The sequence below is a fragment of the Salvelinus namaycush genome, chromosome 23, assembly GCF_016432855.1.
Source record: "Salvelinus namaycush isolate Seneca chromosome 23, SaNama_1.0, whole genome shotgun sequence".
In the NCBI taxonomy this organism is placed as follows: Eukaryota; Metazoa; Chordata; class Actinopteri; order Salmoniformes; family Salmonidae; genus Salvelinus; species Salvelinus namaycush.
The window spans coordinates 3,476,699-3,488,830 of NC_052329.1; the positions used below are offsets into that span (position 1 = coordinate 3,476,699).

Genomic DNA, 12,132 nt, shown 5'->3' on the forward strand with positions numbered 1-12,132 from the left:
AAAAGATCCCGCCATGTCGAACGAACAAATGATCTGTAGCCATTAATGAAATTGTACCGAAACACCTGTTTCCATCACAGCTGTCATTTTTATACCTTATGACTTTATTCACATAAAAACTGTGGATGGGAAACAAGGTTGTAGATAAAGACTAAGTTCGAGTCAATGAAGGTCATTGCATAACACAATTTTAGCCTGCCCCAAGGTTCGTTGCAACTTGCAAGTTATTGAGAAAGGGGAGTTTGATCAACAAATAATGCAAGGGGTAACCATCATCATATCAGTGACTGACCGAACTGCGGTATAGGCAGCCTATTCGCTCATGGCGCAATCCGCTCGCCCCAGCTATTTAAGAGCGACTTGTGGCGCGCTCATCTACTCGCAGCTCGAGCTTCGTTGACAGGCTCACTTCTAAACGCTGCCTTAAAGAGAGGCAACGTATCGGTAACCGCTAAGTGGAAACTTCACCGGGATACTTCACTGACAGGTCACACGTTTACTCTCCGGTCATTAGACTTTCCGTTGATTTATCCTACATTTCTCGCTGAAGCGTCCGTTCAATAGATCTAGAATAGAAATACAACTGTCTTGGACTCTGGCTTGGGGGTGTTGTAGGCTCGTGGCGTTAACAGGTAGAAGAGGTAAGCTTGTTTTCACGTTCTTTGCCAGCAAGGGAAGCGCGAGGCGGATTGTTCTTGAAATCCACAGACAGGCAACGAGAAAGGAAGAGTAGATGCTGCACGTGCAGTAGCTAATGGGGATCCTAATAAACTAATCTAAACAGGTAGCCTACATTCTCACCAACATCAATTTCCAGGTCATATTACCTCCGCGCATCTGATTGACTTTTGAAGGACGTTTGATTGGTTGATGTAATGCCCATATATATCATCGATCGAAAATTTTCAGAGATTCCTGGTAAGTCGGTTACACGTGCCAAATCCATTCTAAATATTGCATTTTGATGCTTGGTCTGTGTGTGGGACAAGTGACATTCACCGGTTGATCATCATGTCTTCCCACTGAGTTTTCTTTACTCTTGTTTGATGTGCAACAGTTAGGAAATGAACTCCGTCGCCTAAGCGCATTCGGCTCCTTCCCTTCTTGGTCATTCAGTGTCTCTTGCCAGATGTGAGTGATCATGTGTTTATTCATGTCATAATTGTCGACAGATTTTTTTGCTCACAAAATAGATGTTTTAATAGGACTAGTTTCCCCTTCGGACATGCTTCGCACAGACTAGAATGTGTTTGTGATGGATCTTTTAAAAAGAACATGTGAACATATTTTCATTACAGCTCTGTCGTTTCTATAAATAATATACCGTTTGAGTTGTTGTGTTGGGTACAGTCATGGACATATGTGTTCGTCTCCATTGTAATGATTCCCTGTAGGGGTTGGGTTCAGACTACATGGGTTTTATAGTGTTTAGCCATTATTCAAAGGATTCATTTCAGTAATTGAAACTTTTTATCATCTGGACATTTTGATGGTAAACAATAATGTCTTAGTGGAACCGTAACTTCAGGGAATAGGTTTAAGCTACGTGTGTGTTGTGGTTACAGTGAAACACGACTTTCATTTTGAAGTGGTTTGTGAGGTCTCATTGCGACGTTTCAAATTCATCAGAGTAACATACAACAATCATAAATAAAGGTTGTGTGTGTGGAGTCTTAAACCCATCTGGAGCCCCCACGCTCACACACGAACAGAGGTGTGTGTGTGGAGTCTTAAACCCATCTGGAGCCCCCACGCTCACACACGAACAGAGGTGTGTGCAAAACGGTGTGTGTGGTGCGTTCATGCTTCTGTGTGTGAGACATAGTCCTACTAAAAGTACTGCCTACAAGTCACTCCTACAGTAAGAGGCCCCACTGTCTCACTCCTACATGCTAACTGCCATCTCTTCTAACATCTCTCCCTCTTTACCCCACCTCTCTTGCATATGTCAGAAGTCATTCTATCCTAGTGCTTAGACTTGACGTGCCTGGCAGGATTATGGCTCTCTCACACACACACACACACTCCTGTAGCACCCCCCATATCGAGACCCCGAACCCCCCCTCAACATACACCTCGTGGTGTGACATTGTGAAAGCACACATGGCTGCTGTCGTCACCAAATGTAATCCCTTTCTGTGTGTGTGTGTGTGTGTGTGTGTTGAAACAGTTCTATGTGCTGTGCAGTATGCAGGCTAGAGTAAGAGTAAGCTCTGATTAGTAGGTCAAACATAACGCTGATCTTCCTTGCTCTGCCTCTCTCTCTCTCTCCCCCTGCCTCTCTCTCTCTGCCTGCCCCTGCCTCTCTCTCTCTGCCTGCCCCTGCCTCTCTCTCTCTGCCTGCCCCTGCCTCTCTTTCTCTGCCTGCCCCTGCCTCTCTTTCTGTCTGCCTGCCCCTGCCTCTCTTTCTCTCTGCCTGTGTCTCTCTCTCTCCCTGCCTGTCTCTCTTTGCCTCTGCCTCCCCCTGCCTGTCTCTGCCTCCCCCTGCCTGTCTCTGCCCCTGCCTCTCTCTCCCTCTGCCCCTGCCCCCCCTGCCTGCCTGTCTCTCTCTCTCTCTCTCTCTGCCTCTCTCTCTGCCTCTTTCCACTTCTCTTTTCAGAATACCCAGTGACCCTCATCCCTCCATATTTCTCTATCGGTATCTGTCTGTGTATTATCAGCCTATGGAATGCATTTCCTCCAGGTAGTATATAGCTGCAGTGACATGCCACTCCTGGCAGTCAATCATTGAACTGGAGCCAACTGGGATGATGGAATAGGAATGAATGCATAAGTGTTCACATGATGCCTGAGGAGATGGCACATCTAACAGTTAGCATCTGAATTATCATGAGTTACAGCTAAAGCAGAGTGTCTGGTCTTCTCTGCTCCCTTGCTGTAATGGCCAATTATCCGTCCTCCTAATGCGCCTGACATTAGGTGCCTAATAGGCCCAGGTTACAGGTGTAGAACAGTAATGGAGAGTGTTGTTCCCTTCTACACATTCAACTGTTCTAAAGCCGTACTTCAAGTAGACATCAGGTGTGTGTGTGTGTGTGTGTGTGTGTGTGTGTGTGTGTGTGTGTGTGTGTGTGTGTGTGTGTGTGTGTGTGTGTGTGTGTGTGTGTGTGTGTGTGTGTGTGTGTGTGTGTGTGTGTGTGTGTGTAAAGGGAGGCAAGGAGACTTTGTCCCCTGAATGGGTGCTCTCGTCTCAGCCAGCTAACAGCAGGAGCCTCCCTTCTGCAGACTCTGGTCACTGAACCAGCTTGTAAACGTGTGTGTACTTGCCAAGCGGGGGATCAAGGATCAATTGCCTGTTAAGGAAGAGTTTACTACGTGCATTTTGCTGAGGAGTTGAACTATAACTTGGTGAGAGGCAGAGCTGATCTTGTCTGGTTCTGGAGCCTTGTATTCTTTCTGCTGCACATTACAAGGTAGGGTATTATATTTTCATCTGGACCATTTTCTGGGCTTTTGTAAGGTTTGTACCTTACTGTGTGACCCCCCCCCCCCCCCCCCCCCGCCTTTCCCTCTCCCTGTCTTTCTCTTAGAATTTAGCTACTTATCTCTCTGTTTCTCTCTCGTTCTCTCTCTCTCTATTCATCTCTCATTCTCTTCATCTTTCCCTTCCACTTCTCTCTCTTTATCGTGGTGTTGGGGAGGGTTATCCTTTATTCTCTCTTTATGTAGTGTTGTGTGTCTCTCTCGTTGTGATGTGTGTTTTGTCTATATTTATTTATATTGTATACATGTTTTTATTTTTAATCCCATGCCCCGTCCCCTCATGAGGCCTTTTGCCTTTTGGTAGGCCGTCATTGTAAATACGAATTTTTTCTTAACTGACTTGCCTAGTTAAAATAAAAATGGTGGGGGGGGGGGGGGGGGGGAGGGTTGACCTTTATCGTGGTGTTGGGGGGGACGGTTGACCTTTATCGTGGTGTTGGGGAGGGTTGACCTTTATCGTGGTGTTGGGGGGGACGGTTGACCTTTATCGTGGTGTTGGGAGGGACGGTTGACCTTTATTGTGGTGTTGGGGGGGACGGTTGACCTTTATCGTGGTGTTGGGGGGGGTTGACCTTTATCGTGGTGTTGGGGAGGGTTGACCTTTATCGTGGTGTTGGGGGGGACGGTTGACCTTTATCGTGGTGTTGGGAGGGACGGTTGACCTTTATCGTGGTGTTGGGAGGGACGGTTGACCTTTATCGTGGTGTTGGGGGGGACGGTTGACCTTTATCGTGGTGTTGGGGGGGACGGTTGACCTTTATCGTGGTGTTGGGGAGGGTTGACCTTTATCGTGGTGTTGGGGGGGACGGTTGACCTTTATCGTGATGTTGGGGGGGACGGTTGACCTTTATCGTGGTGTTGGGGAGGGTTGACCTTTATCGTGGTGTTGGGGGGGACGGTTGACCTTTATCGTGGTGTTGGGAGGGACGGTTGACCTTTATCGTGGTGTTGGGAGGGACGGTTGACCTTTATCGTGGTGTTGGGGGGGACGGTTGACCTTTATCGTGGTGTTGGGGGGGACGGTTGACCTTTATCGTGGTGTTGGGGGGGACGGTTGACCTTTATCGTGGTGTTGGGGGGGACGGTTGACCTTTATCGTGGTGTTGGGGGGGACGGTTGACCTTTATCGTGGTGTTGGGGGGGACGGTTGACCTTTATCGTGGTGTTGGGGGGGACGGTTGACCTTTATCGTGGTGTTGGGGGGGACGGTTGACCTTTATCGTGGTGTTGGGAGGGACGGTTGACCTTTATTGTGGTGTTGGGGGGGACGGTTGACCTTTATCGTGGTGTTGGGGGGGGTTGACCTTTATCGTGGTGTTGGGGAGGGTTGACCTTTATCGTGGTGTTGGGGGGGACGGTTGACCTTTATCGTGGTGTTGGGGGGGACGGTTGACCTTTATCGTGGTGTTGGGGAGGGTTGACCTTTATCGTGGTGTTGGGGGGGACGGTTGACCTTTATCGTGATGTTGGGGGGGACGGTTGACCTTTATCGTGGTGTTGGGGAGGGTTGACCTTTATCGTGGTGTTGGGGGGGACGGTTGACCTTTATCGTGGTGTTGGGAGGGACGGTTGACCTTTATCGTGGTGTTGGGGGGGACGGTTGACCTTTATCGTGGTGTTGGGGGGGACGGTTGACCTTTATTGTGGTGTTGGGGGGGACGGTTGACCTTTATCGTGGTGTTGGGAGGGACGGTTGACCTTTATCGTGGTGTTGGGCGGGACGGTTGACCTTTATCGTGGTGTTGGGGGGGGAGGGTTGACCTTTATCGTGGTGTTGGGAGGGACGGTTGACCTTTATCGTGGCGTTGGGAGGGACGGTTGACCTTTATCGTGGTGTTGGGGGGGAGGGTTGACCTTTATCGTGGTGTTGGGGGGGGAGGGTTGACCTTTATCGTGGTGTTGGGGGGGGAGGGTTGACCTTTATCGTGGTGTTGGGGGGGACGGTTGACCTTTATCGTGGTGTTGGGGGGGACGGTTGACCTTTATCGTGGTGTTGGGGGGGACGGTTGACCTTTATCGTGGTGTTGGGAGGGACGGTTGACCTTTTATTTTTACAGCTGAGTTGTTGCCACATCTTTCTATGAGATATCATGTTTACTTAGTTTATATTCTTCAAGGAGATTATTTCAGAGTTAACCTTGTCTCCCCTCAGGTGAGGCGTTACAGCCAGCAGCTGAAGGAGTGTTGAGCATGGTGGAGACCGTCCCCCCTAAATCGGCTAAGAAGCCCCACTGGACCTCTCTGGAGATCGGGCTGCTCACCATCGTCTCCCTCCTCTTCATCGTAATATTGGCCCTCATCGTCCTCTTCGCCACAAAGAGGACTGACAGTGGTGAGTGGAGAAACTCATAGAGCAATCACTGTCGATCAATCAGCAATGAATCTATTAATCAGTCAGTCAGCCAAATCACATGTAGTTAAAACGTTATGTGAAGAGCCTTTAGCCATCTCAACAGATGTTATGGTGATGTGCTTTTGAAAAACAAATCTGTTTTCTATTCATACGGTTGCAATCTTGTGCGCTTGTATAGCCTACTTTCTGTCAGCGACGACCCTAAAACATACTGTTAAGTCAAATGTTATGGCACATTTTAATATGTGGCTTTCAGACTTCGAAGGGGCAATATTCATTGCTAATTTTTTAAAACTTTTATATTCATGATATCTAATGTTACCCATTTTGAATCTTGAAGAATATAACCTCTCATTAGCTTAGGTCAACTGTTGTACCCCATTTAGAACACAAAATATAAGATTGTTTTGCTCCTATGTTTGTAAACATTTAAGTTGTAAACAAACACTGAATAGCCGGGCGGCAGGTAGCCTAGTGGTTAGAGCGTTGGCCCAGTAACTGAAAGGTTGCTGGGTCGAATCCCCGAGCTGATAATGTCAAAATCGGTTGTTCTGAACAAGGCTGTTAACCCATTGTTCCCCGGGCGACGAAGACGTGGATGTCAATTATGGCAACCTCTCTGATTCAGAGGGGTTGGGTTAAATGCAGAAGACACAAGCCTTTCCCTTAAAACATGGTTAAAACTATGACTTTGATATCATGGATGGTCAGGCCTTGCATCCAGAGATCTGTCAATTAATATGAAAGTGGTTACATTTCTCAAGCCCTATCCCACAGCTTTTTATCAAAACACGGTAGCAGGTAGTCGGCTTTATTGTTCAAACTGCAGATTACCCCCTTAAAGTTTGTCAGCTCAAGGGGAGCGTTAAAGCCTATAGTGGCCTGAATCCCACTAAGGTACAGGGTTTTCAACAGGCTGTTAGGGATGGCCAGTAGTGGGCTGAATACTGAATCCCACTAAGGTACAGGGATTTCAACAGGCTGTTAGGGATGGCCAGTAGTGGGCTGAATACTGAATCCCACTAAAGTACAGGGTTTTCAACAGGCTGTTAGGGATGGCCAGTAGTGGGCTGAATACTGAATCCCACTAAGGTACAGGGTTTTCAACAGGCTGTTAGGGATGGCCAGTAGTGGGCTGAATACTGAATCCCACTAAAGTACAGGGTTTTCAACAGGCTGTTAGGGATGGCCAGTAGTGGGCTGAATACTGAATCCCACTAAGGTACAGGGTTTTCAACAGGCTGTTAGGGATGGCCAGTAGTGGACTGAATACTGAATCCTACTAAGGTACAGGGTTTTCAACAGGCTGTTAGGGATGGCCAGTAGTGGGCTGAATACTGAATCCCACTAAGGTACAGGGTTTTCAACAGGCTGTTAGGGATGGCCAGTAGTGGACTGAATACTGAATCCCACTAAGGTACAGGGTTTTCAACAGGTTGCTAGGGATGGCCAGTAGTGGACTGAATACTGAATCCTACTAAGGTACAGGGTTTTCAACAGGCTGTTAGGGATGGCCAGTAGTGGGCTGAATACTGAATCCCACTAAGGTACAGGGTTTTCAACAGGTTGTTAGGGATGGCCAGTAGTGGGCTGAATACTGAATCCTACTAAGGTACAGGGTTTTCAACAGGCTGTTAGGGATGGCCAGTAGTGGGCTGAATACTGAATCCCACTAAGGTACAGGGTTTTCAACAGGCTGTTAGGGATGGCCAGTAGTGGACTGAATACTGAATCCCACTAAGGTACAGGGTTCTCAACAGGCTGTTAGGGATGGCCAGTAGTGGACTGAATACTGAATCCCACTAAGGTACAGGGTTTTCAACAGGCTGTTAGGGATGGCCAGTAGTGGACTGAATACTGAATCCCACTAAGGTACAGGGTTTTCAACAGGCTGTTAGGGATGGCCAGTAGTGGACTGAATACTGAATCCTACTAAGGTACAGGGTTTTCAACAGGCTGTTAGGGATGGCCAGTAGTGGGCTGAATACTGAATCCTACTAAGGTACAGGGTTTTCAACAGGCTGTTAGGGATGGCCAGTAGTGGGCTGAATACTGAATCCCACTAAGGTACAGGGTTTTCAACAGGCTGTTAGGGATGGCCAGTAGTGGGCTGAATACTGAATCCCACTAAGGTACAGGGTTTTCAACAGGTTGTTAGGGATGGCCAGTAGTGGGCTGAATACTGAATCCCACTAAGGTACAGGGTTTTCAACAGGTTGTTAGGGATGGCCAGTAGTGGGCTGAATACTGAATCCCACTAAGGTACAGGGTTTTCAACAGGCTGTTAGGGATGGCCAGTAGTGGGCTGAATACTGAATCCCACTAAGGTACAGGGTTTTCAACAGGTTGTTAGGGATGGCCAGTAGTGGGCTGAATACTGAATCCCACTAAGGTACAGGGTTTTCAACAGGCTGTTAGGGATGGCCAGTAGTGGACTGAATACTGAATCCTACTAAGGTACAGGGTTCTCAACAGGCTGTTAGGGATGGCCAGTAGTGGGCTGAATACTGAATCCCACTGCATCTCAGTGCTACAGACGTCACTACAGAAGCTGGTTAGATTCCAGGATGTATCACAACCGAGCGTGATTGGGAGTCCCATAGGGCGGTGCCCAATTGGCCCAGCGTTGTTAGGGTTTGGCCGGGGTAGGCCGTCATTGTCAATAAGAATTTGATCTTAACTGACTTGCCTAGTTAAAGGTTCAATAAAATATAAATAAATGTGAAGCTTGTTGAGAGCTTACGGCCATTGGAGATGGAGCCTTCCTCGTCCTTTACAGGCCAATTAACACTGTGTGATAGGAGCTATGAATGGGGCTTTGGGAAATAAATAGAACTAAGTCACTGTTCACACTGGTTTAGTTAGACACGGAGACATGACGTCTTCATGTTTACTAATCCATGACAATGGATAACTAAACATGGGCAGTACGTGACTGTCGATTTAGATTATTCCAAATGTGACAGTGTGATGTTGGTGATTAATGATTGATGGTGAGCGAGAACTGATTGGTTCTGAAAGGCACCACTTTATTGTTTTCAGATAGAGGGATTAAGATATCCCAGCAGTCATAGTGTTCTACTTCTGACAACTACTGTCTGACCAGCAGTACTGTTTCCTTCAGTAGAGTTCTACTACTGTCTGACCAGCAGTACTGTTTCCTTCAGTAGAGTTCTACTACTGTCTGACCAGCAGTACTGTTTCCTTCAGTAGAGTTCTACTACTGTCTGACCAGCAGTACTGGTTCCTTCAGTAGAGTTCTACTACTGTCTGACCAGCAGTACTGGTTCCTTCAGTAGAGTTCTACAACTGTCTGACCAGCAGTACTGGTTCCTTCAGTAGAGTTCTACAACTGTCTGACCAGCAGTACTGTTTCCTTCAGTAGAGTTCTACTACTGTCTGACCAGCAGTACTGTTTCCTTCAGTAGAGTTCTACTACTGTCTGACCAGCAGTACTGTTTCCTTCAGTAGAGTTCTACTACTGTCTGACCAGCAGTACTGGTTCCTTCAGTAGAGTTCTACTACTGTCTGACCAGCAGTACTGGTTCCTTCAGTAGAGTTCTACAACTGTCTGACCAGCAGTACTGTTTCCTTCAGTAGAGTTCTACAACTGTCTGACCAGCAGTACTGTTTCCTTCAGTAGAGTTCTACAACTGTCTGACCAGCAGTACTGTTTCCTTCAGTAGAGTTCTACTACTGTCTGACCAGCAGTACTGTTTCCTTCAGAGTTCTACTACTGTCTGACCAGCAGTACTGTTTCCTTCAGTAGAGTTCTACTACTGTCTGACCAGCAGTACTGTTTCCTTCAGTAGAGTTCTACTACTGTCTGACCAGCAGTACTGTTTCCTCCAGTAGAGTTCTACTACTGTCTGACCAGCAGTACTGTTTCCTTCAGTAGAGTTCTACTACTGTCTGACCAGCAGTACTGTTTCCTTCAGTAGAGTTCTACTACTGTCTGACCAGCAGTACTGTTTCCTTCAGTAGAGTTCTACTACTGTCTGACCAGCATTACTGTTTCCTTCAGAGTTCTACTACTGTCTGACCAGCAGTACTGTTTCCTTCAGTAGAGTTCTACTACTGTCTGACCAGCAGTACTGTTTCCTTCAGAGTTCTACTACTGTCTGACCAGCAGTACTGTTTCCTTCAGAGTTCTACTACTGTCTGACCAGCAGTACTGTTTCCTTCAGTAGAGTTCTACTACTGTCTGACCAGCAGTACTGTTTCCTTCAGTAGAGTTCTACTACTGTCTGACCAGCAGTACTGTTTCCTTCAGTAGAGTTCTACTACTGTCTGACCAGCAGTACTGTTTCCTTCAGTAGAGTTCTACTACTGTCTGACCAGCAGTACTGGTTCCTTCAGTAGAGTTCTACTACTGTCTGACCAGCAGTACTGGTTCCTTCAGTAGAGTTCTACTACTGTCTGACCAGCAGTATTGGTTCCTTCAGTAGAGTTCTACTACTGTCTGACCAGCAGTATTGGTTCCTTCAGTAGAGTTCTACTACTGTCTGACCAGCAGTACTGTTTCCTTCAGTAGAGTTCTACTACTGTCTGACCAGCAGTACTGGTTCCTTCAGTAGAGTTCTACTACTGTCTGACCAGCAGTACTGGTTCCTTCAGTAGAGTTCTACTACTGTCTGACCAGCAGTATTGGTTCCTTCAGTAGAGTTCTACTACTGTCTGACCAGCAGTATTGGTTCCTTCAGTAGAGTTCTACTACTGTCTGACCAGCATTACTGTTTCCTTCAGAGTTCTACTACTGTCTGACCAGCAGTACTGTTTCCTTCAGTAGAGTTCTACTACTGTCTGACTACTACTGTCTACTATTTATTTATTTAACCTTTTATCAGGGAGTCCTACTGAGACCAAGGTCTATTTTGCAGATGAGCCCTGAATTACAGAAATGACAGAAAATGCATACATCAATATAAATACAAAATGCATGCTGAAAGAAAAACACAGTCCTAAACTACCACATTCATCAGTAATAAGGTCCTCAATCAGCTGTCTGAATTACCCAGAGGCACCAGAACATCACATTCATCAGTAATACGGTCCTCAATCAGCTTTCTGAATTACCCAAGAGGCACCAGAACATCACATTCATCAGTAATAAGGTCCTCAATCAGCTTTCTGAATTACCCAAGAGGCACCAGAACATCACATTTAAGAACATGTTGAGGTGCAAGAAAACCTAAAAGCTGATTTGCATAACTCAGTAGAGACCAAGAATAATTTCCAGAGGTAACCATCCCCCAGACCATGGGTGGTGACTCGTATGTCTCAAGTTTAGTAAAGACATTACGAACAGTGGGACTTTTTGTAAAAGGGCTTTATAAATGAAAACATAGCACTGTATCAACCTACGTGACATCAGAGGGCCAACCAACTTTCTAGTAGAGAATGCAGGTATGAATACTCAAAATGTAGCCTGTAATAAGCCGCAGTGCGCTATGATAAACTGCATCTAACGGCTTTAATGAAGTGGCAGCTGTGTTCACGTCGATGATGCCGACATGGTCAAGAACCAATAGGAACATTGACTGAATAATCTGCGTTCTACTATTTAGCGAGAGGCAGGACCTGTTTCTATAGAAGAAGCCCATTTTTTAAAATTCTGTTTCTTTACTAACTCGTCCATATTAGTGGTTAATTTGTAAATCCCCCCCCCCCCCTCCAATTTCCTAAATTTTGTCACTAGAGTCAAATACTTTGTGGCACACATCAGTCAAATACTTTCTATAGAACAAACTTCACGTCAGGATAGGCAACCCGAAATGAATAATTCATGACTGTGTGTTATATTAAACAGAGGGAGTAAAATGTAGGCAAGCAATAAACATTTCAGAACAACTACTAGTCGAATAAGACATGGAGAGATGACGAATTTTGGCAAAGAGATGTATTTAAAGACTTATACACTTGAAACAAATGGCCAAACCGAAAACTGCAGACATTACTAGTGCCTCTCCCGCGATCAAACCGCCATATAAAATGAAACGCAGACTAACGTGATCAATGACAGCTGCCTTGAAGGACACAAATAAAACCTGCTTTCTGCTACTAACCTCGGAGAGGTGCCGGACCGTGGTCAATATGCTTTTTATGAGACAGCGTTTCCATCTATCCAGATATAAGCACGGACACGATCAATATGGACAACACCCAAAGTACATATGTTTAAATCATCAAAGTTATTTTTATGCGCTCTAGAGAACAACATATACTTAGTTTTACCTGCATTCAATACTAATTTCAGGTCAAGTTTTTCTGTAATACAATGAAGACAGACTGTAGTT

General features: G+C 46.2%; 1 protein-coding gene across 1 annotated transcript in view; it reads left to right on the forward strand.

The window, feature by feature from the left end:
• Positions 1-875: 875 nt before the first annotated feature.
• LOC120018333 (neprilysin-like) overlaps positions 876-12,132 on the forward strand; it is a 54,170-nt gene continuing 42,913 nt past the window's right edge. Inside the window, exons 1-2 of the mRNA XM_038961469.1 lie at positions 876-918; positions 5,636-5,812. Of these exons, the coding sequence (XP_038817397.1) occupies positions 876-918; positions 5,636-5,812 (220 nt within the window). The remainder of the gene's footprint in view (positions 919-5,635; positions 5,813-12,132) is intronic.